Source organism: Jatropha curcas, chromosome 7 (assembly GCF_041381405.1).
Source record: "Jatropha curcas cultivar XTBG-Jc1 chromosome 7, XTBG_Jcur_1.0, whole genome shotgun sequence".
In the NCBI taxonomy this organism is placed as follows: Eukaryota; Viridiplantae; Streptophyta; class Magnoliopsida; order Malpighiales; family Euphorbiaceae; genus Jatropha; species Jatropha curcas.
In genome coordinates, this window is record NC_143157.1 from 28,432,069 (window position 1) to 28,457,747 (window position 25,679).

A 25,679-nucleotide genomic window follows, 5' to 3' on the forward strand; every position below is an offset into this window, starting at 1 on the left:
TGACTTATATTTTAAAATTACTATTTAGAATAACTTTCTATACATAAAAAAATACACACGATAAGGAAATTTTCTATAAATAAAAAGAACAAGGAGAGTATGTTGTTTCAGTGCATTTGGTGAAAGACATTTGCTCTTGTGTACTTAGATAAGTCTTACTTTGATTATAATTAGGCCCACCGGGCCTATTGCAGAAGAATCCGGTTGATGTTGATGGAGCTAGTAGCCTTATCCTTGTAATGGCCACACAAACAAACAACAAAAGGTCAAAACACGTACTTACTTTATGCTACATCTTTGACCTTTGACCAATGACCATGGTCAAGTCATCTAATCTCAGTTGCGTTTTTTAACAATTTTTTGTGAAACGATTCCGTATCAGAAATCTAATCTGGATCCACGTGGAGTAAGTCTATAAAGGGATAAAGGCTTCTGATTAATGAAAGTCGTTATCTTCTTCAGAAAAAAAATTTCCATCCCATTTCTTTATAGATAAATACTGCCATATGTACACAAACAAAATTAAGACTTTAGTTCAATTGCTAATCAAAGTATCAAACTCAGCGAACTTATTAATATACAAATCCAACACAACCAAATTACAAATAAGCCTCACAAATTCTACCAATGCATAACAGTAACAGAACCACACATTTCCTAGAATTTGAAGTTGGAGCACTCCACCTCTTCCCAGAGAAGTGTAGAAGTAAATGAAAGCCTGTTAGAAGCAAGATCGAACTGAAGAAGATTATCCTGCAACTGGTGTGCCCCTATCACTATTGGTGTAGTTATGACAGGCTCATCACCTGCATCCAAGAAAGCTAAACACACTACATCGCGATTCACCTGTACCATCGTATTAGCTCCATACATTTCCCAGTACACATTCTTCTTGTTCTCAAACTCAAATGCGATATCAGGAACACTAATCCCAAGACCTGTCATACCCATACGACCTATCGTATAGCAATCTGTAAAAGGTTCGACTGGCGAAGCCACTTTAGTCACGTTCCAAACTGCAATCTCCTCATCAAACGCCTTGACGAGGGACTTATAAATAGTGGTTTCCAGTTTGGTGTAAGGTTCTACTGTCGATATTTTTGCTCCGCCTTTCCCATTCCTATGGAATTCAAGAAAGGTTGAGTTTATGAAAATGGGTTTTTTGTTTACTAAAATGGAAGTGACCTTGACGAAATACTCCGGCGATGGTGGTCCTCGTATTACGACGGATGATCCGGTGAACTCCGTGTTGATGTACAGTTTTGTGTAAGTGAATCTCGATGATACATCAATGGCTTTTGATTCATTATAACCTGGATAGAATACATAAGGAGAATCACCGAAAAACATGACACCATTGGATTTGGAAGAAGAAGGCAAGCATATGGCAAATTTACGCCGAAGGCTTCCACCCAATGCAGAAGAAAGTTGAACTGCTAGTGCAATTTTTTCCCTTCCTAGACCAACCATCCCGTCTGCACCTTTAGCAAGATTGCTTAGGCGCTCGCGGGTGTCTAAGCAACCAAAGATGAAATCAGAAATTGTGACGGATGGGCCGGATTTAGAACCGTCAGTGGATTGGAGGGAAATTTTGTCTAAAGAAACATATCCATTATCATAACCAGAACCTTCGGCTGGAATTGTGTTCACCGTTAAGAAAGAGCAAGTTTCGTTGCTGCAACCTGGTTTATGATGACCAGATACGCATCCACCAGTACAAGGAGCATTAGCCACAGAGCATGGAGCTGATCCACAACGGGCGTGCTTGATTGTGGTTGATAAATACGATCCATTATCGCAATCCATCCATAAATGCTTACCTCCAAGGTCTACTACAAAATTTTTCTTGGCTGGAGGGGTTCCCATGTTAAAATGGGTTAGGTATTGGACCGTGCTACCACTGGCATCTTTGGAGAGTGGGAGGATTAGGGCTTTGGGTTTTGTTGATGCGTTAACAAGGGAGATGAAAATTGTCAAGGAGAAAAAGATTAACTGAACTATAGAGGAAGTCATTGAAGGAAAATTAAGAGTTTAGAACAAATTAAGAAGACTTGCTGGATTCTAGGGCTGTCCTTCTCAAGTCAGGTATATATAGTGGAGCGGTGGTGCAATATTGCCGCCACATATGACCATTATTGATTGACTTGGCGATAATGGACAATGTCAGTTAAAGTGAAACTTCTTTCTCAGCGGAAATCTTGACTCAGTCAAAAAAAAAAACGACCTTTACCTTTTGAAGATTCATTCATTCTCGTTATCCATCAAGTCAAATCAATGGATCTGCTTTACCCTTCTCTTTTTCACGACTAATTATTATATTAAATTGTGATTATTTATTTTATTTTACTCCTCTTCGTATATATTTCTATCTAAGTTATTTTCAAAAAAAACAAAAACGTATTTTAATTTTTTATTTAAGAATTTGGTATTTACAATTGCAAAGCAATCACAAATTAAATACAGATGCCAGAGGTTTTGGGGTATGTCACGAAGCCGTTGTTTTTGATTTAGCAATCAAAAATATTATTGTAAGCAATATTCTGATTTGGTCAAGTTTTATATGCTAGCATTTTAGTATAGCACGCTGCTGCAATTCAGAGAAGGATCCAAAAAATTAATTAATGAAGCAGTATATAAAAATAATAATATAAATTTTTTTATTAGTTCAGTGTATGGGTGGTTGGTTTTGTACACGGTGTGCAAGTGAATTTTCGCCTCTTTTAAAAAAACAAAAATTTTTTTGTATTTTCGCCTGTTGTCATATAAATGATAAAATCTAGTAGTCTCAATCAGACGGTGGGCCTGGCCCAAACCCAGATGTCGTCAACTTTTAACAGTCTATTTATCCATTCTCCATCTGGCTAATTTCATTGGTCAAAAGACTCAAAAACTGAAAAGAATCGTTTTCTTGTTGACTCGAAATTATTCGTTGACTTTCCTGCCATTTAATTCAATGAAGGATTGCCTACCCGTACAAATATAAGCATGTATTTGACCTTGGACACCGCCGTTTGTGGATTCAACTCGATAATGGCGCTTATAATTTATCCACTTACAGACGAGGCCATTGTGGCTCTGCAACTTGCACTGCAGCTAAAGCCGATTGCGTTAGCGAATGCTTGCCTTTTCCAGTTCGCTAAATCTAACGCAGTCTTGTTTCTTGGCGAGTCTCCTTATTTGCTCTATCAAGGCCATAGTAAATCTTGCTTTACTAAAGGAAAGCTATAGGTTTGTCAAGATTAGGGTTTAGTGTTCATAACATTACTTTGGTGTTTAAAAACAAGGATTTGTATTAGGAAATCAAAGGGGATAATTCAGTGATAAAGTTAAGTCAAAATGTCGTGTTCTCAGGATTCCTGGATGGAGTTTAGAAACGACAATGTCTAATGTCAGAAAGCATCTTGATATAGAAAGCACTGAATGCATTAAAAAACAACGGGCCTTAAAAGCAGATCTAGAATGTAGACTATGGAAATTGATTAATAGCCCTTATCTTCATCGCAATATAATAGTATATATCATATTCTACCGTTGAGATTTGCTTGATTGTTATTTCTACAATGTGGTATTTCAAATCTGTTTTCGTGCAAGCTAAGTTACTCGAATCTCCGCATATTCCTCGAAGAATCAAAGATGGTGATATAAATCATTATTCGTTTGATTGAACATTAATTATAGATTACCACAACATTAATTTTGGCCAGTCCAGCACAAAAGAAATATTATTCTTCCAACACATGGACTTATAATATAATATCACAGATAATAATTAATAAATATTACAGGTAAAGAAATTCCTCTAATTAAGCTTTAGAGGTAAAGTTGAAGTTGGCACAAGTTGTTTGTCTAAACAAAAGAGAAGAGCTGAACCCAAGTTTTGAAGCTGCAAGATCAAACTGGAGAAGATTGTTCTCCAATTGATGACCCCCAATAACTACTGAAGTCCTTGGATTTACACCTCCATCAAAAAATCCAAGACAAAGCACATCGCTTTTAACTTGAACCATTGAGTTTGCACCAAAAATCCTCCAGAAAACTGTACTGCTTTGCAGAACAAGATCAATTTGAGGCACAGCTGGCCCAACTCTGGTGCTGCCAATGTTGGTCGAGTTAAAGCAGAGTCCAAAAGGTGCTACAGGCGCCACCTTCGGTACTCCAGCTAGGGCTTTCCTAAAGGCATTGATAAACTCATTGTAGATTGTTGTTTCCATAACAGTATAAGGATCTACAGTGCTTATTTTGGTTCCTCCAAATCCTTCTTTGTCAATGGATAGCAATGATGTGTTCAATGGAACAGCTTTTCCATTAATTTTGATAGACTTGACCCCAATGAAATATTCAGAGGAAGGATCACCTTCCAAAGATGCAGAAGCTGTACTTACTGGGTTTAGAATTAATGGGGTGTAAATTAAAGATTCAGAGACATCAATATTCGGAAGCAAAACATAAGGCCCATCGCCAAAGAAAACGACACCATTTGCATTTGAAGAGGTTAAGCAAATGGCAAACTTTCTATGAAAGCTAAAAGCAGCAGAAAATTGAGAAGGAAGTGAAATCTTAGTCCTTCCAAGACCAGCCATACCCTTTACACCACTAGCAAGACCTCCTAGCAGAAATGTGGTACCACAAGTGAAAATCAATTTAGGCACTGAAACAACTCTACCAGGGTTCGACCCATCAGTTGACTGTATAGACACAAGATCTTGACCGACCTCACCACTAGTTCCTGTATGAGTTACAGTATTATCAGGAAGAAGGGCACATGTGTCATTGTTGCAGCCTGGCCTTGGACTAGAAAAGCATTCAGTAATACAACTCTTTGATTTGGCAAGTGAACACTGGGCTGACCTGCAACGTGCAGGCTTGTAGGAGGATGACTTGTAGCCTTGATCGCAATCAACCCACATATATTGGCCTCCAAGATCAAGAGTTAACTTTACTGGCACTAAAGGGGTTCTTTGCTTGAGTTGTGTAAGGTATTGGAGAGTGGATGCATCTTTTGATACTGGAAGGACTAATGCTTTGGGCCTGAAAGATGTTTGTGCTATGGAAGGGAAAATGAAGAAGAGAAGAGAGCAAATGCAAAGGAGATTATGGAAAAGAGCCATTGTTGTGAATTGGAGTGAGGGAGGCGATGGGTTTCAATGCCTATATATACTAATGGAGTATGTATTATGTGGCCGATGGGAAACGTCAATGTTGGCGACCTGGTTACTAATTAAATTAAAATGACCTTGACCTTGCTTTAATTTAATATCATTATGATTAATTTATTTAGGTTTTGCGCTGGATTTGATTATATCCATTTTAATCTTTTACTTACACCATGGTATTAATAATTTATCATTTATTTAAACTTTATCTGATTCGTTGTCAAGACCTTGTAAAATTAATTTATTTAAAAACATTAAACCTTTCAATTACTACTATTTTTGTATGCGTTACATCCCTTTTAAATGTCTGTCCAAGAAGAGGTTGAAACTTGAAACCATGTTGGGATATATAATATGCGACAACAAATATGTAATTTACAGTAATATTCAGTTTAAAAAAGAAAAATTCAGGGATTTTAAACAGAAATAAGTGGATGTCACAGGTTGATTCAGCACGTGCGTGGTGATAGTCTTCAGACTTTTACCCAACTATTCTTTTCAAGGGAAAGTATTATTTACTTCTGTGTATACATTATATGCCCAATAAATAACGCAATAATGATTATAAAAATATGTTATCTTTTCATTAAAAATAAATAGATAAAAATGTGGCAAACGTTCTCTCCTGAAGTTCAACTATGAACGACAAATACCAGCGTGGTTGCAATCATATGTGGACAAAAATGGAATATAATAATATAAACGAAACCTGGAAAGCATGACCTTAACTATTCTACTCCAACTTGCGCTTGCTTTTAAATTTAATTATTAGACATTTTAATTAATTAATTCAAATCTCCAGATGTTGAAGCGGAATCTCGTGAATTTGATATTCACAATTTGGCATGTGCGCATATAAGTAAGAGAAGGTTGTCGAATGCTACATTTCATCGTATTCCTCAAGATGTCGTTCGTATATGAACTGATGGATTAAATTAAATATGATAATTCTACAGTAATAAGTTAAAGCATTAGTAAATCTTATGAGGAGATTAATCTCATTTCTGAAAGCAATGTTGGGGGAAAAAAAAAAATTGAACCCTCGTAGAAAGTATACAAACGTAACATATCCAAATCAGTTATAAATAGAGAGCATTGCAGCCTCAGTACTTCGCCATTCATATAAACTTCTTTCCTAATCTCTCTTTCATACATATCTTTCATATGGATTCCTCGTTTAATCGGTTCCTTCTTCTTTTTTCTCTTCTCTTGTACATCTCTTCTTGCACAGCTAAAACACCATTTCGTCCCAAAGCTTTACTCCTCCCAGTCTCTAAAGACCCATCAACTCTCCAATACCTGACTCATATAAACCAGAGGACTCCTTCTGTGCCCATAAAATATACCGTTGATCTTGGCGGTAGATATCTCTGGGTTGATTGCGAACAAGGCTATATTTCTTCTTCATATAAGCCTGTACATTGCGGATCCCACTTTGTACACTTGCCAATTCACAAACTTGTACTAATGATTTCTATCCAAATCCAACACCAGGTTGCCGTAATAATACATGCGACTTACTCCCTGATAACACAGTTATACGCATGAGCACTAGCGTATATGAGCTTGGCATGGATATTTTGTCTCTTCAATCCACTAATGGAAGGAATCCTGGTAAATCCGTATCTGTGCCTAACTTCCTTTTCTCTTGTGCTCCTGATTTTCTTGTAGAGGGTCTTGCTAGTGGTGTTAAAGGTATGGTTGGTCTCGGAAGACATAACATTTCACTTCCTAATCAGTTCTCCACTGCTTTTGGCTTCAAAAAGAAATTAGCTCTTTGCTTAACTGGTGGTGATGGCGTTATCTTTTTCGGGGATGGACCTTATGAAATGCTTCCTGGAAATACTGATCTCTCTCAGCATTTGACATACACCTCTCTTATTCTAAATCATATGACCACGTCAGGATCTTATTTTGAAAACGAAACATCTGCTGGTTACTTCATTGGACTTACAGCCATCAACATCAATGGAAAACGAGTTAAAATTGACAAGAAATTGTTGTCCATCGATCAAGACGGAGAAGTTGGAACCAAGATCAGCACAGTTGATCCCTACACAGTCTTGCAAAGTTCCATTTACAAAGCTTTTACTAAAACTTTTATCAAGTTGTTAAAAAAGGTGCCTAGAGTTAAGGCAGTAAAGCCATTCGACGTGTGCTTCGACGCAAAGAGCTTTAGTTCCACCAGGGTTGGACCAGGTGAGCCGCCCGTTGATTTTGTCTTGCAAAACAATGAAACAGTATGGAGGATTTGGGGTGCAAATTCAATGGTGTATGTTAACGAGAAAACATTGTGTTTGGCATTCATTGACGGTGGAGCAGAACCAAGGACCTCCATTGTGATTGGTGGGTATCAACTGGAGAATAATCTTTTACAGTTTGATCTTGCTTCTAAAAGGCTTGGGTTTAGCGGTTCTCTACTTTTTAGCCAAACAACTTGCTCTAACATTAATTTCACATCTGTCTAATCTAAGAGTAAGGAGAGCAGTTTGAGATTTTTATCTAAGTTTTTCCATTGGCAGATCATGTTTGCGTTGTCCCAAGGTATTGTCGGAGAGTTGTTCTGTATCTTTCAATATTTTTAGATGAATAATAATGTAATATTTCCAACGTTAATTATGGTCCATATCTGCACTCATGGGTACAATAAATGTGTGTTAATTTGTTTTTAATACTGTTTTTCCCTTACTATAAGTATCGACTGGGAGTTTTTTTAGTGTAAAGAGTTTAACTTATTTCTCTTTTCTTTATTCTCTAAACAAAAGTTTCCATACTGTTTTATTTTCATTTAATAACTGTTAGGAAAATTCTAATTGTTGTACTATCTATTAGCTGTTTAACGGTAGTTAAAAGCGAAAATTTTTTTATAAAAACAACTGTTTGAATGACAATAAATTTAAAATGACAAAAAAGAACATTAAAATATTCACCTAAAATTTTCAATTAAATTCAATATAAAAAAAGAAGATTTCACTAAATATAAATTTTCAAAATTTAAGAGAGTAAAAATTGATAAAGAGAAATCAGCTGAAATTCAGGATGAAATTTTATTTATTAGCCTAAGATATATGTATAAATTTTATTCATCTATTGACAAAGAGAAATTGATATTTCATTAGTATTTATCTAATTATTAATATTGAGACCACCGTTAAATTGTTGGCATGGTGGTTTCATCCTATTAGTCCACAAGAAATAGACATTTTGGTAAAGTCAGAGATTAGGGTAATGGTGGGAGAAAAAAACATTTGATTTTTTTTTTTTTTCTTGTTATTCTAGAAAGGAAGTAACGTGTGGAGCAGAGGGACAAAAATGCAGACAGAAGGAAACAAAATCAAATTTTATTAAATAATATCATAATTTAAAATTCAACTCGCATTAGTTCCTTGTGGGATATTAATGTGTGGATAAGATGTCCTCTTCCTCTGCTGTCTCCAATTTCCTCATAAAAATCTCAGCAACCCGACTGAAGCAACTGGCAAGAGAATAATAGTCTCAGTTAACCAAAAGAGACTATCATTGATTTCATACTGATCAATAGAGAAGACTGCCGCTCTGGAACCAAAGCTAGCTGGAAGCGAAACGCTACAAGAAACGCAAGTTGCCCTACGAATTAATCAACTGGTCCTCCAATTCCTTGGTCAAATTTTAGCACCACAAATTCTTGATTTTTTCTTTTGATAAGATCAAACCAACTGTACTTAACAAAATATATCATGTCTATAAATAATAAATTCACATTCAAACCCAGCACTTCTCCACCCATCAGCTTTCTTTTCAATTTATCAGTTAATCTTTGGTTAACACAGGAAATGCCTCTCTCGCGTAATTGTCTTTTCTTTTTTTCTCTCGTTCTCTTGTTCGTTTCGCCTGGTATAGCACAAACAACCTTCAGGCCCAAAGCATTAGTCCTACCCGTCCAGAAAGACTCATTAACTCTCCAATACGTCACACAAATCAACCAAAGAACTCCTCTCGTGCCTGTCAATGTAACACTTGATCTTGGCGGTTTATTTTTATGGGTTGATTGCGAGCAAGGCTATGTATCCTCGTCTTATAGACCTGCGCGCTGTAACTCTGCACAATGTTCACTTATTAATGCAAGGCGCTGTAGTAATGAGATATGCTTAGGTTCAAGTCCAAGGCCAGGCTGCAACAACAATACATGTTCGAGATTCTTAGACAACAGGGTAATAAGCTTTGGTACTGAAGGTGAAGTTGGTCAGGATGTTGTGTCTGTCCAATCTACCGATGGATCAAATCCTGGTATACTCGCTTCTGTCTCAAATTTGCTTTTCACTTGTGCCCGTACATTCATTCTCGAAGGTCTTCCCAATGGCGTAAAGGGAATGGCTGGTCTTGGAAGGAATAGGGCTTCTCTACCTTCTCAATTCTCCTCTGCTTTTAACTTTCGCAATAAGTTTGCCGTTTGCTTAACCTCTTCAAGTGCTAAGGGTGTCGTTTTCTTTGGTGACGGGCCTTATGTTTTGCAACCAAATTTCGATGTCTCCAAATCCCTTACCTATACACCACTCTTGCAAAATCCATTAAGTACAGGTTCCGGATTTAATCCTACAGAATCTTCCTCTGATTATTTTATCGGAGTCAAGTCTATCAAGATCAATGAAAAAACCGTTTCTTTGAATACCACGTTGCTAAAAATTAACAGCGAAGGGTCGGGTGGAACCATGCTCAGCACTGTGAGGCCATATACTGTAATGGAAACAACCATATATAATGCTGTATTGAATGCTTTCGTGAAAGAGCTAGCTCATGTCCCTAGGGTTGCATCAGTTGCACCTTTTGGGGCTTGTTTTGATGCTAGTAAGATTGCTAGCACTCGGCTTGGCCCAGCTGTGCCTTCCATTGATCTAATGTTGCAGAGCAACAATGTCGTGTGGAGAATTATTGGTGCTAATTCAATGGTGCAAGTTAACAGAGATGTGCTTTGTCTTGGGTTTGTTGATGGAGGTGTAGATGCAAGGACTTCTATAATAATAGGAGGGCATCAATTGGAGGATAATTTTCTGCAATTTGATCTTGCTGCTTCGAGGCTTGGGTTTAGCTCGTCTTTGTTGTCTAGACAAACAACTTGTGCCAACTTCGACTTCACTTCTAAAGCTTAAAGACTGTGTTTCTTGTAAAATTTTTTTTTTTTTTAAATTACAGCCTCCATGTACTTCTGTAGACGGTAATACTAAATAATGTGTGTTGAAACTTTATGCTTAGATGGAAGAATTAATAATGGCTATGCATGATTATTAGTGTTGGCCTCACCTATTAATGTATAAATAATGATTATTTTTAGTAATATCCTTTTGGTTGGTGGTCTAGGAACCCAAATAAAATTTTCCCGACAGCCTTCAATACCATTGCTAATTCTATAAAACTTATGCTTAGATTGTATTTTGCGAACAAAGCCAGAATTCAGTAGTTATGTATCAAGCCAATTTTTTGCATACCTCTGCTATAATTCCTGCCCTGTCTCTGCCAAACTACGACGTCGTAGTCCTTCTTTAGGAAAAATTAAGAGAAATATTAAATATGCCGCCACCTGAGCATGTATTGCACGAAGAAATTTCATCAGTAGAAACAAAATAAATAAAGAAAATAAAAACAAACTGAAGGTATCAAACAAACTGAGAGTAAAAAGAATAGATTGAAGCTATCAGAAAACAGAATCACTCGCCCTTACCATATGCATGAGAAATATACGTATAAATTTTATTCATCTATTGGTAAAAAAAAAAAAAAAAAAACTTTGATATTTCATTAATGTTTATTTAATTATTGATATTGAGACCAATGTTAAAGATATTGTTGACATTATGGTTTCATCCGGTTAATCCATGTGCCTTCTTCTCTTACACCAAAATAGACATTTTGGTACAATCAGAGATTAGGATAATGGTGGGAGAAAAACACATTTGATCTTTCTTTTTTTATTATTGTCATTCTAGAAAGGAAGTAACGCGTGGAGCAGAGGGACAATAAAAAAATCAAAATTTATTAAATAATATCATAATTTAAAATTTTGATTTGAAATTCAACTTGCATAAGTTAGTTGTGAGCTTATTTTCAACCATCATTCCCCAAGGATACCACTCGTTTCTTAATTATCTTTATATTTTAATTTGTGACTTAGAAATACATGAACTTTTATTAAAGTAACACATAAATCTTTTTATCAATTTTTCCAGTCAACTGCAGGTAAAAAGCTGACATGAAATTACTTAACTAATAAATAATTATTTTTAAAATGCCACATCATATTTTTTTAATAATGTTATTTTGGCTCTCATCCACCTTGTTTTTTTTTTTTTAATAATTTTTCTCTCTCCATTTTAAATTTATTTTTCTCTCTCTCTCTTGCCACAAAAAGTAAAATGGTGATCTCCAATCTGAGTTTAACTTCTCTCCTTGCTCTAGTTCATCTTTGTCTTTTTAAGATTTTTTGAAGCTATAAAAACAAAAATAGACTAGATAACATTAGCACAACTCCAAAACAAGTAGTAAATTATTTATAAAAAAGGGAAATAAAATCTTAGGAAAACCTGCTTTAAAGCTTTCTCCATCCATAAAAAATTGATACCGAAAGGGGAAAAAAAAAAATTAGATCAAAAATTACATAGTAAGAAGCTAAAGGTCACAAAAGAAATTACAAACGCAAAATGGAAGCATAAACCACAATTATATGAAGTGAAAATTAACTGCATAATTTTTTTATAATAGTTATCTTTCTTTTGAAAAACTAACCCAATAAATTAAAAAAAATTTTGAAAATTTCAAAAAAAATGAAAATCCTACCAAGCACCATGATCATCCATCTGATGGAGAAGATTCATTTGAGAGCTCTAAAGATTATAAGTTGTAAGAAAAAGAGTACTAAATTATGAAAAAAAATGCAGTGAAATTTGACATGAGAGCTTAATTTGATTTCAAATATAGACAGTACTACAAAATATATGCAAACATGAAGATCAAGAAAGAGAGAGGTACTGAATTTTTATATTTTTTTTAGAGAGAGAGAGAAATGGAGTGTATATTTTCGGGATTGAATGCTCTATAAGACACCATTAAAGGAGGAGAAGATGTTTGGATAGAAACAAGAGACGGAGAGAGAGAGAGAGAGAGAAGAGTGTGGTTGGTGTTTGATGGCTTGGTGTTGCTCTTTGACCATGAAATAACAAAAAATGGGGCTATGGTGCTGTGAGGAGGAGAGAAAATTATAAGGTGGGAGAGAAAAAAATTCTTAAAAATTTTGATATGAAATTTTTTTGTTAAAAACATGTACATGTCAGCAAGATTATCGGCTCTTTACCGGATAACTGGTGATAGATTTTTAAGTTATTCAAATAGTAATTTAGTATTTTTTAAGCAACAGAAGTATAGGGATAATTAATAAATACAACATATAATTCAAAGACAATAAGTGAAAATAAGTCATTAGTTGTGGGATATTAACGTATGGATAAGATGTCCTCTTCCTCCGCAGTCTACAATTTCCTCATAAAAATCTCAGCCACCCGACTGAAGCAACTGGCAAGAGAATGGTCTATCCAGGCTAACCAAAAGAGACTATCATTGATTTGATACTGATCAGTCTGCGACTCTGGAACCAAAGCCAGCTGGAGAGCAAAACGCTACAAGCAACGCAATTTACCCTACAAATTAATCAACTGGTCCCTCAATTCGCTGATCAATTTTAACACCACAAGTTCTTGATTTTTCCTTAGATCCAACCAAGTATACGGAACAAAATATATCAAGTCTATAAATAATAAACTCACATTCAAACCCAGCACTTCTCCACCCATCAGCTTTTTTTTCAGTTAGTTAGTAAATCTTTAGTTACACAGGAAATGCCTCTCTCGCGTAATTTTCTTTTCCTTTTTTCCCTCGCTCTCTTGTTCATTTCGCCTTGTATAGCACAAACAACCTTCAGGCCCAAAGCATTAGTCCTACCCGTCCAAAAAGACTCATCAACTCTCCGCCAATACGTCACACAAATCAACCAAAGAACTCCTCTCGTACCTGTCAACGTAACACTTGATCTTGGCGGTTTATTTTTATGGGTTGATTGCGAGCAAGACTATGTATCCTCGTCTTATAGACCTGCGCGCTGTAACTCTGCCCAATGCTCACTTATTAATGCAAGGCGCTGTAGTAATGAGATATGCCTAGGTGCCCGTCCAAAGCCGGGCTGCAACAACAATTACATGTTCGAGATTCTTGGACAACAGGGTAATAAGCTTTGGCACTGAAGGCCAAGTTGGACAAGATGTTGTGTCTGTCCAATCTACCGATGGATCAAATCCTGGTAAAAACGCTTCCGTCTCAAATTTGCTTTTCACTTGTGGCCGTACATTCGTTCTCGAAGTTCTTCCCAATGGTGTAAAGGGAATGGCTGGCCTTGGAAGGAATAGGGCTTCTCTACCTACTCAATTCTCCTCTGCTTTTAACTTTCGCAATAAGTTTGCCGTTTGCTTAACCTCTTCAAGTGCTAAAGGTGTCGTTTTCTTTGGTGACGGGCCTTATGTTTTGCAACCAAATTTCGATGCCTCCAAATCCCTTACCTATACTCCACTCTTGCAAAATCCAGTAAGGACAGGTACTGGATTCTTTCCTGGTGAATCTTCCTCTGATTATTTTATCGGAGTCAAGTCTATCAAGATCAATGAAAAAACCGTTTCTTTGAATACCACGTTGCTAAAAATTAACAGCGAAGGGTCGGGTGGAACCATGCTCAGCACTGGAAGGCCTTATACTGTAATGGAAACAACAATATATAATGCTGTTGTTAATGCTTTTGTAAAAGAGCTGGCTCATGTCCCTAGAGTTGCATCAGTCGCACCTTTTGGGCCTTGTTTTGATGCTAGCAAGATTGCTAGCACTCGACTTGGCCCAGCGGTGCCTTCCATTGATCTAATGTTGCAGAACAACAATGTTGTGTGGAGAATTGTTGGTGCTAATTCAATGGTGCAAGTTAACAGAAATGTGCTGTGTCTTGGGTTTGTTGATGAAGGTGTAGAATCTGTAGATCCAAGGACTTCTATTATAATAGGAGGGCATCAATTGGAGGATAATTTTCTGCAATTTGATCTTGCTGCTTCAAGGCTTGGGTTTAGCTCGTCTTTGTTGTCCAGACAAACAACTTGTGCCAACTTCGACTTCACTTCTAAAGCTTAATGTTGGTTTAGAATAGCAGAAAATTAAGGAAGATAAGGAAAATTCTGCAGAAAAAGAAAAAAACTGCAGATTTTATAAGTGTGAAAAAATAAATATTCACATCTAATTAATTCCATTATAACATAATGTAAACATTTATAATAGAGCTATTCTAAAGTTTGTTCACTAACCTTCTATATAAGTCAAGAAAGGTTGTTCACCAAACTTCTATAATTCATGGAAAGTTGTTCACCTACCTAAAAGCAAGGTAGTTCAATTACTTCTTGATTTCAACAAAGTATAAAAAAATCTAAATGACTTTAATAAAATTTCTCTAAAAAATGTCAACAACACTTGCATCAATTTTAGCTTCAATGGAGCTGTAGCCGTAACTTTAACACTTAAAGCCTATATTTTTGGATTTTTTTTTTTTTTTTAATTACAGCCTATGTACTTCTGTAGACTGTAGTACTAAATAATTTTTGTTGTAACTTTCTGCTTAGATGGAAGAATTAATAATGGCCATTCATGATTATTAGTGCTTAATATCCTATTGGTTGGTGGTCCAAGAACCCATATAAAATTTTCCCGACAGCATTCAATGTCATTGCTAATTCTTTAAAATTTGATGCTTATATTGTACTTTGCGGACCAAGCTCATAACCCTGCTATAACTCCTGCCCCGTCTCTGCCAAATTACGACGCCGTAGTGCTTCTTTAGAAAAATTAAGATAAATATTAAATATGCATGCGGCCACCTGAGCATGTATTGCAAGGAGAAATTCGACCAGTAGAAAGAAAAATAAAGAAAGAAAACAAAAACAAACAGAAGAAGAGAGTAAAAGAATAGATTGAAGCTATCAGAGAACAGAATCACTCGCTATATTTTAAATTAATATGTCATTCTCATATGCATCAGAAGTACTATACATCCTATCAAAGGGCAGTTGATCCTTTTTGTTTGGATAAATTAATATTAATCCCACGGTTGTATAAACTATTTATGGGGTGGTGGGAAGAAGATGATGAGCTGTGCAAAGGATTCCAACTTCAAACTGTAGCACTTCTTTCTCAAAATAATATTAAAGGCAAAAAAAAAAGAAAAAGAAGCAGCATATATATATATATATATATATATATATATATATATATATATATAATAACAGGGTAGCAGATCCATTATCAATTATTGTTGAGGCCAAAACTGGCTCGCGATCTTGCATGTGGCCATTATTTTCATCAACCTATATTTAAAAAACTTACAAACAAACCACACAAATTAATAATTCCATTATGGGGTAAAGCGTACGTCTTATCTAGAAAAGTCAGCCAACACCCAAGACAGTGAAACAGGTTCCATCTCGGTGGCTTATATCTCTTTTGGTTAGTTTGACTTTTCTCTTGTTAGAATTGCTGGGGCCCATTGTTAAAAGTGATGAATGGTGGTTTTACTACATAGGCAATTTTCTTATTATTTTTTTCATTATATTAAAACATTTCTTTTTTTATTCATTATTGAACCAACGGATCCAATTACATTATTTTTCTTTATCTTATTTAATTAATAAAACCTCTCGTACAAAATAATTAAAAAAATTATAACTGATTAAATCCTTTAAACATTTCTATCAACTTATACTTCACTTTGTAATCTTAAAAGGAGTAACTAATTCCAACATTTGTTAAGTTAATACTAGAAAATCAAGGGGTATTTTCAAACGAAAATAAAATAAATTCAAGGAGGTGATATCATTAATCATATACGGGCTTATTAGCTATCAAGCTCTAGAAAATTGACCTTTATCAAAAAAAAAATCTCAAAAATTAACCAAATATATATTAAATATTGAGTCGACTCATTTAAGAATATAAATAAGGTCAACCAAATATTATTGAGCTCAATGAAAATATACTGAACTCCAATTTAATTTCAACTTAAAAATTAAATTTAAATATTTATAATATAGAAAAAAATATTTTCTTTTCAGCCTCAAAATCAAGCACGAGCTTAATTCATTAAATTTATTGAACGAGTTTTATTTGTTGAAACTAAATCTCAAATAGTATATAAGTTATATTTGACTTATTTATAGCAGGTAAACTTTTATGGATTCCAACTCATAATTAATTAAGGTGAAAGAACAAGATTATGAGAAAGATTAATATCCTTAGTTAAGTATTATCAGAAAGAACAAGATTGACTACTTTTATTAACTTTGAGCCATTTTTATTTCTTGGTCCAGATTAGCGGATTTCCGTCCAGCCAAATCTAACGGCTTCTGCCTTTAAGCAACCTACCATTGACTATTTGACTTGATTGATTCAATTTCATGTGTTGATATATGAATAAATAACTATTAAAATACTGGGTCAGGCTTCTTCTTTTTTTATGAGCTGGGCCCTTGTTATTGTAACGCGGTATGGTTCTACAGGTCAGCTCTTTTTGTCAGCCGTATTATTATTTTTAAATAATAAGAATAGTATAATTTTCTTATTTTAAAGTCTCTATAATATTTCAGGAAAAATAATGTTTTCTATGTATTAAATTTTTTAAACATAAATAATATTTGTCTTTCAAAAAATATATATTCTTTCAATTTTTTTAAAACCATACATAACACGGAGAGATTGCTGGTTTAATCGTATAAAAAAAATAAATATTAGTAAGAAGTTAAGAGTTGAATTTTTATTATTGTGCTTTTGTTTTTAAAATTTTCAATATTTAATATAACTTTATAAATATCGAATTGACATCAAATTAAATTTAATAAGATAACTACAAATTTAATAAATGGAAATTGAAAAGGATGGATCGTCTGTTATGTTTGAATTCCCTTTAAAAAGTCATGAATCGCATCACATCACTATCAGAAAAAGGAAAATGCTTTATCCAGCAAGCATATGCTTTTATTCCAGTGAGCATAAACCTTTCGCTTTTTTTTTTTTTTTTTATTAAAATTATTTTCTCCATATTTTTTCATTAACGGAAACAAATTTTTAGGATCTAAGTTGTCATCTAAGCTGATGGCCATGGGCCACCGCATACTGATACTTTCTTTTCTTCTTTTTGGTTTGTTCAAAACATAATCCTTTTCCGATTGTTCCAAAACATAATCCTATTTTATTTTTGGAAAGATAATTTATTATTTAATTTCTTATTATACCCCTAATTAGTACAGGTTCACGGTTTAACAAAAATTTCATAGATCATATAGCCCTTTCCAAGTTTATACAGGGTAAAAAGAAAAGAAAAGAAAAGAAAAGAAAAGAAAAAGAAAATAATTACAAGGAGTCCTTACCCATGGAGTCCAAGAAGCTAGAACAAGATGTTTGCCTCATCAAAATTGGAAAACTAAATCCTAGCATAGAATTACCTAAATCAAACTCTAACAATGTATCCTCTAATTGAAATCCTCCTATTACAATTGAGTTCTCCGACTCCAACCCACCATCCAGCAACCCCAAGCACATCATCTCATCACTCACTTGTACCATAGAATTCCTTCCATGTATCCTCCACTTAACCATCTCACTTTGCAAAACTAGATCAATTGCAGGAACCATTGGACCCATGATTGTGTTTGCAATGCCCTTTGAACTAAAGCAGAGCCCAAAAGGGGACGAAGGTTCAGGATCCACCCTTGTCAAGTTCATAGAATTAGCAGCTTTCGTATAGGCTTTTATAAAAGTGCTGTAAATTGAGCTCTCCAAGGTGGTGTAAGGCACGGTTGTGCTTATTTTTGTCCCTCCTTTAAAGCCTCCCTGGCCTAGAGCTAATCGCTTCCCGTTGATTCTGATTGATCTCACGTTGATCAAATATTCTTGTGATTCACCACTTGGATTTGTGAGCAGAGGTGTGTATGTAAGTGAATTCAAAATTTCTGGGCCAAAAAATGAGCCACTATTTCCAAACAATATAACACCATTAGAGGAGGACAAGCAGGCAGCGAATTTCTTGTCCAAGTCAAATTTTGCAGCAAGCTGTGATGGTAATGCAATTGGAGTCCTTCCTAAGCCTAGCATACCTTGAGCACCACCGGCTAGGCCATCTAAAAGAGCAGTAGAGGCACAGGCAAAAAGAAAATTATCAATTTCCACGATTTTACCTGATTTTGTCCCATCTACAGTTCGGACGGCTATGACATCTTCTGCAAGCTCCCCTCTTGTTCTCGATCGTGTGATTCCATTTCTCGTAGAGATATCACAAGTTGAGGGATACTGTTCTTCAGACCTAGATGTATCAGAAAAGCAGTTTTTTTGCTCTGTATGAAACTTTTTTGCCATGGCGCACTGGATTGAGCAACTTGGAATTAAATGCTCATATGAAACTTTGCCTGAGGAACAATCATGCCAGAGAAACGGACCTCCAAGATCAATTACAAGCTTGGTAGGCATTCCTGATGTTCCATGATAGATCTGGGTCATGTATTGAAGGGTTGCAAGATCTTTGCTTACAGGAAGAAGTACTAAATCCTGTAAAGAGGCAAATGAGATCTCAGCATGAATTAGGTAGAGAAAATTGATGAAGGAACAGAAAAGAAGAAATTGAAAAGAAGCCATTGAAGGAAAATGAAGAGTAAGGAAGACTTGGCGTTTTAAAATTCAGTTTGGTTTGGCTTGTTAAAGTTTGGTACAGGGAAACATAGGCTTGTTTAGAATCGAAAATGCACGGTTAAAACGCGGTGGATCAACGCAGACTGGATAAACTCGCCACGCAAATGGATAAGCTTCAGATATTTAGTGCTCAATATCTAGTCATCCACTGGGACCACTGCACCACACCTCTTTTATTATTATTATTATTATTATTATTATTATTATATTAATTTTAGTGCTAGCAGGCTTGGACTACAAATTAAAATTTTGCTTAGGCCCATTAGCGAGCCCAAGAGTGGATACAGAAATATTAATAGGCTTACCCAAACGCCATGAGAATATTCTTTTCTTGTCTGCGTTTTCATTTCTTAATGACCAGCGAAGATCAAATGCGAAATCGGGATGATTACAAAAACAATTGAAGGTAAGAATCTTGCTCTCCAATTTGATAGGAGAAAATGAAAACTGTTTTTAGTGAATGGAGTTCTTGATTCGTCTGATTTCTAGCCAGGAAGTTTTTTTTTTTTAAAATAGTTTAACGTGTGTTTTGACCAAATTTAGATATTGTTTTCCTCAAATCATTATTTTCTTGAATGAGGTTTGATCGCTAATAACCGGCGATGATATTGAAATCTTTCAATTCTTAACTCTTAACAGTCTTATTATGTCTTTCTTGGAAGCAGAAATACAAACAAAGGAATGGAAAAGATTGACGAGTCAATTAAGAAACAAATAGCAGCACTTTTGCGAGTTATAAACGCTACACGATGCAAGGAAGACAACATCCCATGCGAAATTGAAGATGTAAATCATTTTTGGATGTTAAATGAATCTTTATTTGTTATAATGTCTTGGTTTTTAAACGTTTGCTTTTTTTTTTTTTTTTTTTTTTAATTTCTCAGGGGCTGTTCGTGGGTTCTGTTGGTGCTGCAAATAATAAGGATAAACTGAAAAGCAAGAATGTTACACATATCTTAACAGTAGCTAATTCATTGGCTCCTGCCCACAAGAATGATTTTGTCTATAAAATCATTGGAGGTATCATGCGACATCAGTCTTCTGTTATGAACTTACTTTCAATTGAGTTGTGCTTTAGTTTTGATTTACTGCTATTTGAGCATTTGGGTATCTAGATTTATCTAGATTTACATAAAGCCATATTGAGGTTTTAGAACTGAAACTCTATAATAAATGGTATTCTTTTTAATGTAGTTGCCGATAAAGAAGACACAAATTTGATACAGTACTTTGATGAGTGTTTCAATTTTATTGAGGAAGCTAAAAGACAAGGTGGTGGTGTTTTGGTTCATTGCTTTGTCGGAAGATCCAGAAGGTAATTAATCTTTCCCTATCCAGGTTACTTACATTCTTGGATTCTTATTTTATCAAATCTCACTGAGCTGATCTCATACATCAAGCTTTAATGAAGTAGCCCCTCTTAGGAATTCCTTTTCACACACCATTATCTTCAAATCACTGGTCCAGCACCTCAGGCTGAGATTTTCTTTAAAAGCAATTTTCTTCCAGACATTTCAGCACATTTGTTAAGCCTTTGTGCTTAACATTACAATACTGATATTCAATTCTATTATGTCGATTTTATGGGACAATTTATATTTTCTTTTGACAGACCTATTCTTACCCTTTTGAGTTCAGTTGTGAATTCGTGATTAAATTATAAACATGGTAACTTACAGCGGGATATACCATTAATGAACATATTGCAAGTAAAATTAACTGTGTATAACAAACAATGATACTGAAAAGAAGCACGGAAGGGTTTATGGGTGATGAAGCTTGGACACATTGAATAGGGAGTGAATTTCATCAGAAATATGCAGGGTTGAGCATATTTTGGCTGGAATGATAAGATATCTACTAGATTATATTCTTCCTCTGTGATTTTTCTTGTTTGTTCATATTAATTTTTGGTTCTTATTTCTTATGTTATAAAGATTTCTTTCGAGTCATGCTTATTATGATATGATTGAAACAATTTTTCATGCCTGTCAAGAAAAAATGTATGATTAATATTTTGATTTAAACTTTAAGTTAGAATTCAGTTATGTAATACTTCAAATAACTTCAATTTATTTATTTTGGGCGTCAGTGTGACAGTTGTTGTTGCCTATCTGATGAGAAAGCATGGCATGAGTCTCTCCCAAGCACTTCAACACGTAAAGAGTAGAAGGCCTCAGGCTTCTCCTAATTCAGGTTTCATCTTACAATTGCAGGAGTTTGAGAAATCTCTTCAAGGTGCATCATCCTTGATGCTGTGTATATTTATTTACAAAAACTTACTCAAATTAGTTACCACATTAAACATTGAAGAGACCAGTTTAACACTGTTATATGGTTTTGACAATATGCAAAACTCGTTTCATTTTCCTGATTTTAAGCTTATATGTCTTACATCTATTTCAAACAGAAATCTGTCATTCTTGCTGCAATAGATACCCCTTTTATCCTGGAAACACTTGTTAGGCACTACTACGCCAGGCTTCGTTTTAATTAATTTCTTTAACAAGTACAACAACTAAAAGTGACTAGATTTTGATAATTTGTAAAAGAATTACTGCTCATCCAGACTACTCGATTGTACAAGGTAACTATTTGTTATATGTTGCCCAACAATCTAGTCGCAAAATTTACATGTGACCCAAATTATGAGAATTGTCGTTTGTGGTCTCTTGTCTTGAGAAATACATTTCTACGAGATTTGTTGCTCATGTAATTGAATTAGCCATTTGTCAATTCCTTTCCCAGCACTGACCAGAATTTAAATTTCTTTTGCAAGCTTCTCATCACAATGGGAATCCAAAATGAGAAAGGATGTGGAGGGGCTTAGCTTGCAAAATCTGCATTTGCTGCTGGTCATTGGAGAAATGTAGCAATTGGGACAGCAAAGCACAATCTATTTATAAACCTAAAATACATTTGCTATGTAGTGTTTGATTTTTACCAAATGAGTTCACAGCTTTCTTCTCTATTCAGAACTTGCTGTAATGAGAATTAAAATGAATTTAGACAAACCTAATGTACTTGATGAGAAATATGAAGAGGCAAAGGAAATTGTTGATGAAATCACAGGTTACACTCTCTCTTTTTAAAACTGCTTGATAGCACAATCTAGGCCAAAACATTAAAAAGAATCCAGATTGTCTTGGATGTTAGAAGTTAGAACCCGTATCTTTGGGCTTGAAGTGGGCCAGCAGCATAGCAGGATCAAAGTCAATCTACTACAAGATAAATAAACGGGCCTGAAGTGGATTATAATAGTGCAACCATCGGGCCTTGTACAGCATTTCACCGTCCTCGCATGCATTTGTTTTTTCTTTCCGTCCATGAGACATTTTATATACATTACAAATATGTGTCAAGCAATATCGTAATTTTAAATAGATTTATACAATTAAAATCACCAAAAATTAAACATTACAAGGACAAAAAGAAATTATATAGAACGCAGAGGAGGGAATATCAACCTTACCACTTTGAGCTACATGCATGCATTCGTCATTTGAATCCTGGCTACACAATTAATGTCCTGAATTGTAGTTTGTGGCCTTAGGTTGAGAACTCTGAACTCTGGCACAAAACAACAATGACAGAAAACTGTATAACATCCACTCAACTGCCCTAATAAATTTATCGTAAACCACGCTAGCTCTTGTGAATACTCCTCTTCTACATACGGCCGCAGTCTGCAACACCAGTGAACACTGCGAGCTGCTCTCCTTGCAAGCATATCAGATAATTAATTAGCATAGTTTATATTAGGTAACACTGCAACTGGGTTTTTTACATGCTCATCCTTTAACAGAATAAGCAGATAGGCAGGGACGAAGCTACATGGTTGAGGAAGGGGATAAGCGCCCTTTCTCCTTTTGGAAAAAAAAAATTGTAACAAGGCTTAACGTTCCAACCTTACGTAATTAGGGATTTCAACCATCTTGCTCCCTTCTCTTTGTCAGAATTTCATTTAATTAAATTTCATACTGTCTTGCCCCTTACTTTTAGATCCTGGCTTCATTTAATAATATCATAAAGCAAAAGACATAATAAGCATCTCATGTAGAAGTGGAAATGAGAAAAGTTTAGTCATAAAATACACTTAAATAAAAATGACAATTTGAAGCATAAATTGCAAAATAAGAAATTTCAATGGTAATCACAATAATTAAAATTTAGTTAATAAAAATTAACCAAGTCAATATTCCTTTTTTTTTTTTAGTGAAAAGACATTAATATTTTTATTTATCTCATTTATTAATATTTGATTGCGATTTGATTGATAGGTTGTGTTTATAGACATTGGATAAAATTAACAAGTGAAAGATAAGAATTAGCTAATTAAAAATACGAGCTACATAGCGAGGTAGTTGAGTTGTAAAATTGAAGCCTGCATACCGTACCCTTCCTCACTATATAGTTTAAGCATATACATTAATTATTAATTAGCATCTAATTAAATAAAAACATAGGTTATGAAAAAAAGAATAAGCTTCGAGAAATTACACAAATACTTTTAAGAAAAAATTAAAAACAATTAATATACCAATGTCCCACAGTGATGACTGAGCATCACTACATCAACATCAATAGATATCATCGAAATCATGCTGTATATCCTTTGACAGCTATGTTTCTTGTTTTTTGTATGGTTAATGGCATACGAATATAATAACATTTTTATGAGAAAAAAAAAAATATTAGAGAATAACACTGCAATGAGACACTATGATAAAAGGGGAATGTGCATGAAGAGGACATACAGGAAGTTAAGGGACTCCCACCTTCCCCCTATTTTAACTCACGCAGGTCATGTAATTGACCCAAGGTAATAAACGTGAGATGTAATATCTGCAAGTGATGAGTATGAGTGAGCATGAGCAAGAACCTCACGGGAGTGCGACATACAGCATTTATTGTCCTAGCCAAGAAACTAGTTTTTGGACTCTCTCTCTCTCTCTCTTTCTCTCAGTTTCTTGCCCTATAAGTAGATAGGACTTTAAAACCGAAAAGAAAGAATACATATATATATACACAGTTTTTCTGATTTGAACTAAAAAAATGTCTCATATAGCTGTAGAAAGAAACCGGAGAAGACAGATGAATGAGCATCTCAAAGTCCTACGTTCTTTGACCCCTTGTTTCTATATCAAAAGGGTATTTGTATCTCTCTCTATCATATACCATACGTATATAATAGTAATTAATTAAGCAAACCTTCTTTAATTTAATAAATTTCTACACAGTTATGAGTTAATAATGATTTTATTTTCTGTTACGGTTAATTAGGGGGACCAAGCATCTATAATAGGGGGTGTAATAGAGTTTATAAAAGAACTGCACCAAGTTTTACAAGCTTTGGAATCCAAGAAGCGAAGGAAGAGTTTAAGCCCTAGTCCTGGTCCAGGTCCAGGTCCTAGCCCTAGCCCTAGACCACTGCAGTTAATAACTCTACAACCTGATCAACTTCAGAGCCCATTCGGACAAGAAAATGTTAAGGAACTGAGCGCATGCTGCAACTCTGCAGTTGCGGATGTGGAAGCCAAGATATCAGGATCAAATGTGATGCTGAAAATAATATCAAAGCGAATACCAGGTCAAATTTTCAGGATAATCAATGTCTTGGAAAAACTTTCTTTTGAGGTCCTTCATCTCAATATCAGTAGCATGGAAGACACTGTTCTCTACTCCTTTGTCGTCAAGGTATACCCTATATATAACGTAACAGCTTAACACTGTTCTACTATATATATAACTCGACCATATTTTCTGTTGTTTATCTGCAATGGGAAAGTTCTTCTGTCGTTAACTTTTCGCTATGATCGGAAAATTTTCCATCTTCACATTTTTTTTTTAATAACACATCAGGTGACTTGTCGTTTTGTTAAACAAGGTCTCCAATCATTCATCTGAGAGTGAGCCGTACTCGAGCTTGTATCATTTTCAGGATGATGGAGAATTTGTTGAGAAGTACTTGAGCTTGTCTCAATGACACGTAATGTTAGACTTGCCTTTATACGTGTCAAGTGCATAACATGCTCTTACTTCTTACCACTTCAACGTATAGGACAAGCAAACTTAATGAGACATCTTTTGGTTAGGAAACATATAAAATATTCGCATGACCAAAGAAAATATTACAATGCATGGCTTCTTTTCATTTGACCTTCGACAGTCAAGTCAACGCAGTAGCAGCAGATTAATTAATGAAACAGTTAAACCTTTACTAGGGTTATAATTTATAAATATGATATGCTGTTGCAGATAGGGTTGGAATGTCAGCTAAGTGTGGAGGAACTTGCACTTGAAGTTCAACAGAGCTTCTTTCCTGAGGCAATTTATACAAATGAGATGTAAATTTGCTGTTTACTTTTTGACGAAGGTTAGTACAAGCAGTAAGAGAAATAATGGAATGTGTGATCTTTTCTTGATAATAAAAAGAAGTGGATTTTTGTTTTAATCTATCAAAGTTTATTTATATGAATCTAAATTATAAGTTTGATTATTTCATATGATATATATAATGAATTCATCGTTTAATTACATTACTTGAAATATATGAAATTAATTGGAAAGACATTATCATATCCTAAAATTCATATATCAAGATTTTCCAGCATGCATTTGTCTTTCTTTTCTTTTCCTTATTAAACAAACTAAACTGCAACCATATATCAAAAAGAGTACATCCTCTCTTATATGTGAGCAGAGAAATCAATCCACACTCATTAGCTTCATGAAGAACTTGAC

At 34.8% G+C, this 25,679-nt stretch overlaps 6 protein-coding genes and 2 pseudogenes across 7 annotated transcripts; 5 read left to right on the top strand and 3 right to left on the bottom strand.

Annotated features, from left to right (window-relative positions):
* Nucleotides 1-509: 509 nt before the first annotated feature.
* Nucleotides 510-2,076, bottom strand: LOC105631924 (putative aspartic proteinase GIP2). Its single transcript, XM_012214144.4, has one exon. The coding sequence runs from the start codon at nucleotides 2,011-2,013 to the stop codon at nucleotides 658-660; it is 1,356 nt and encodes a 451-aa protein (XP_012069534.1). The 5' UTR covers nucleotides 2,014-2,076; the 3' UTR covers nucleotides 510-657.
* A 1,607-nt stretch (nucleotides 2,077-3,683) lies between these two features.
* LOC105631922 (putative aspartic proteinase GIP2) lies at nucleotides 3,684-5,108 on the bottom strand. Its single transcript, XM_012214142.4, has one exon. It carries the CDS (start codon nucleotides 5,106-5,108, stop codon nucleotides 3,804-3,806), a length of 1,305 nt encoding a protein of 434 aa, XP_012069532.1. The 3' UTR covers nucleotides 3,684-3,803.
* Nucleotides 5,109-6,294: 1,186 nt separating this feature from the next.
* Nucleotides 6,295-7,687, top strand: LOC105632201 (putative aspartic proteinase GIP2 pseudogene; annotated as a pseudogene).
* A 964-nt stretch (nucleotides 7,688-8,651) lies between these two features.
* LOC105631923 (putative aspartic proteinase GIP2) lies at nucleotides 8,652-10,464 on the top strand. Its single transcript, XM_012214143.4, has one exon. It carries the CDS (start codon nucleotides 8,870-8,872, stop codon nucleotides 10,277-10,279), a length of 1,410 nt encoding a protein of 469 aa, XP_012069533.1. The 5' UTR covers nucleotides 8,652-8,869; the 3' UTR covers nucleotides 10,280-10,464.
* Nucleotides 10,465-12,974: 2,510 nt separating this feature from the next.
* LOC105631920 (putative aspartic proteinase GIP2 pseudogene) lies at nucleotides 12,975-14,584 on the top strand (annotated as a pseudogene).
* A 2,924-nt stretch (nucleotides 14,585-17,508) lies between these two features.
* LOC105631919 (putative aspartic proteinase GIP2) lies at nucleotides 17,509-19,016 on the bottom strand. The gene has a single exon (XM_012214141.4). It carries the CDS (start codon nucleotides 18,879-18,881, stop codon nucleotides 17,604-17,606), a length of 1,278 nt encoding a protein of 425 aa, XP_012069531.1. The 5' UTR covers nucleotides 18,882-19,016; the 3' UTR covers nucleotides 17,509-17,603.
* Nucleotides 19,017-19,182: 166 nt separating this feature from the next.
* Nucleotides 19,183-22,001, top strand: LOC105631918 (dual specificity protein phosphatase 1). 2 transcript variants are annotated; one of them, XM_012214139.4, is made up of 6 exons: nucleotides 19,183-19,341; nucleotides 19,601-19,721; nucleotides 19,820-19,955; nucleotides 20,130-20,250; nucleotides 21,028-21,173; nucleotides 21,715-22,001. In XM_012214139.4, exons 2-6 carry the CDS (start codon nucleotides 19,617-19,619, stop codon nucleotides 21,741-21,743), a joined length of 537 nt encoding a protein of 178 aa, XP_012069529.1. In that variant the 5' UTR covers nucleotides 19,183-19,341; nucleotides 19,601-19,616; the 3' UTR covers nucleotides 21,744-22,001. The 2 variants fall into 2 exon arrangements, with proteins under 2 accessions (XP_012069529.1, XP_037497401.1); XM_037641473.2 differs by having other exon boundaries at nucleotides 21,028-21,131.
* Nucleotides 22,002-23,956: 1,955 nt separating this feature from the next.
* Nucleotides 23,957-25,389, top strand: MUTE (basic helix-loop-helix (bHLH) DNA-binding superfamily protein). The gene is made up of 3 exons (XM_012214138.4): nucleotides 23,957-24,086; nucleotides 24,219-24,632; nucleotides 25,194-25,389. The coding sequence occupies exons 1-3, from the start codon at nucleotides 23,991-23,993 to the stop codon at nucleotides 25,284-25,286; spliced, it is 603 nt and encodes a 200-aa protein (XP_012069528.1). The 5' UTR covers nucleotides 23,957-23,990; the 3' UTR covers nucleotides 25,287-25,389.
* The last annotated feature ends 290 nt before the right edge of the window (nucleotides 25,390-25,679 follow it).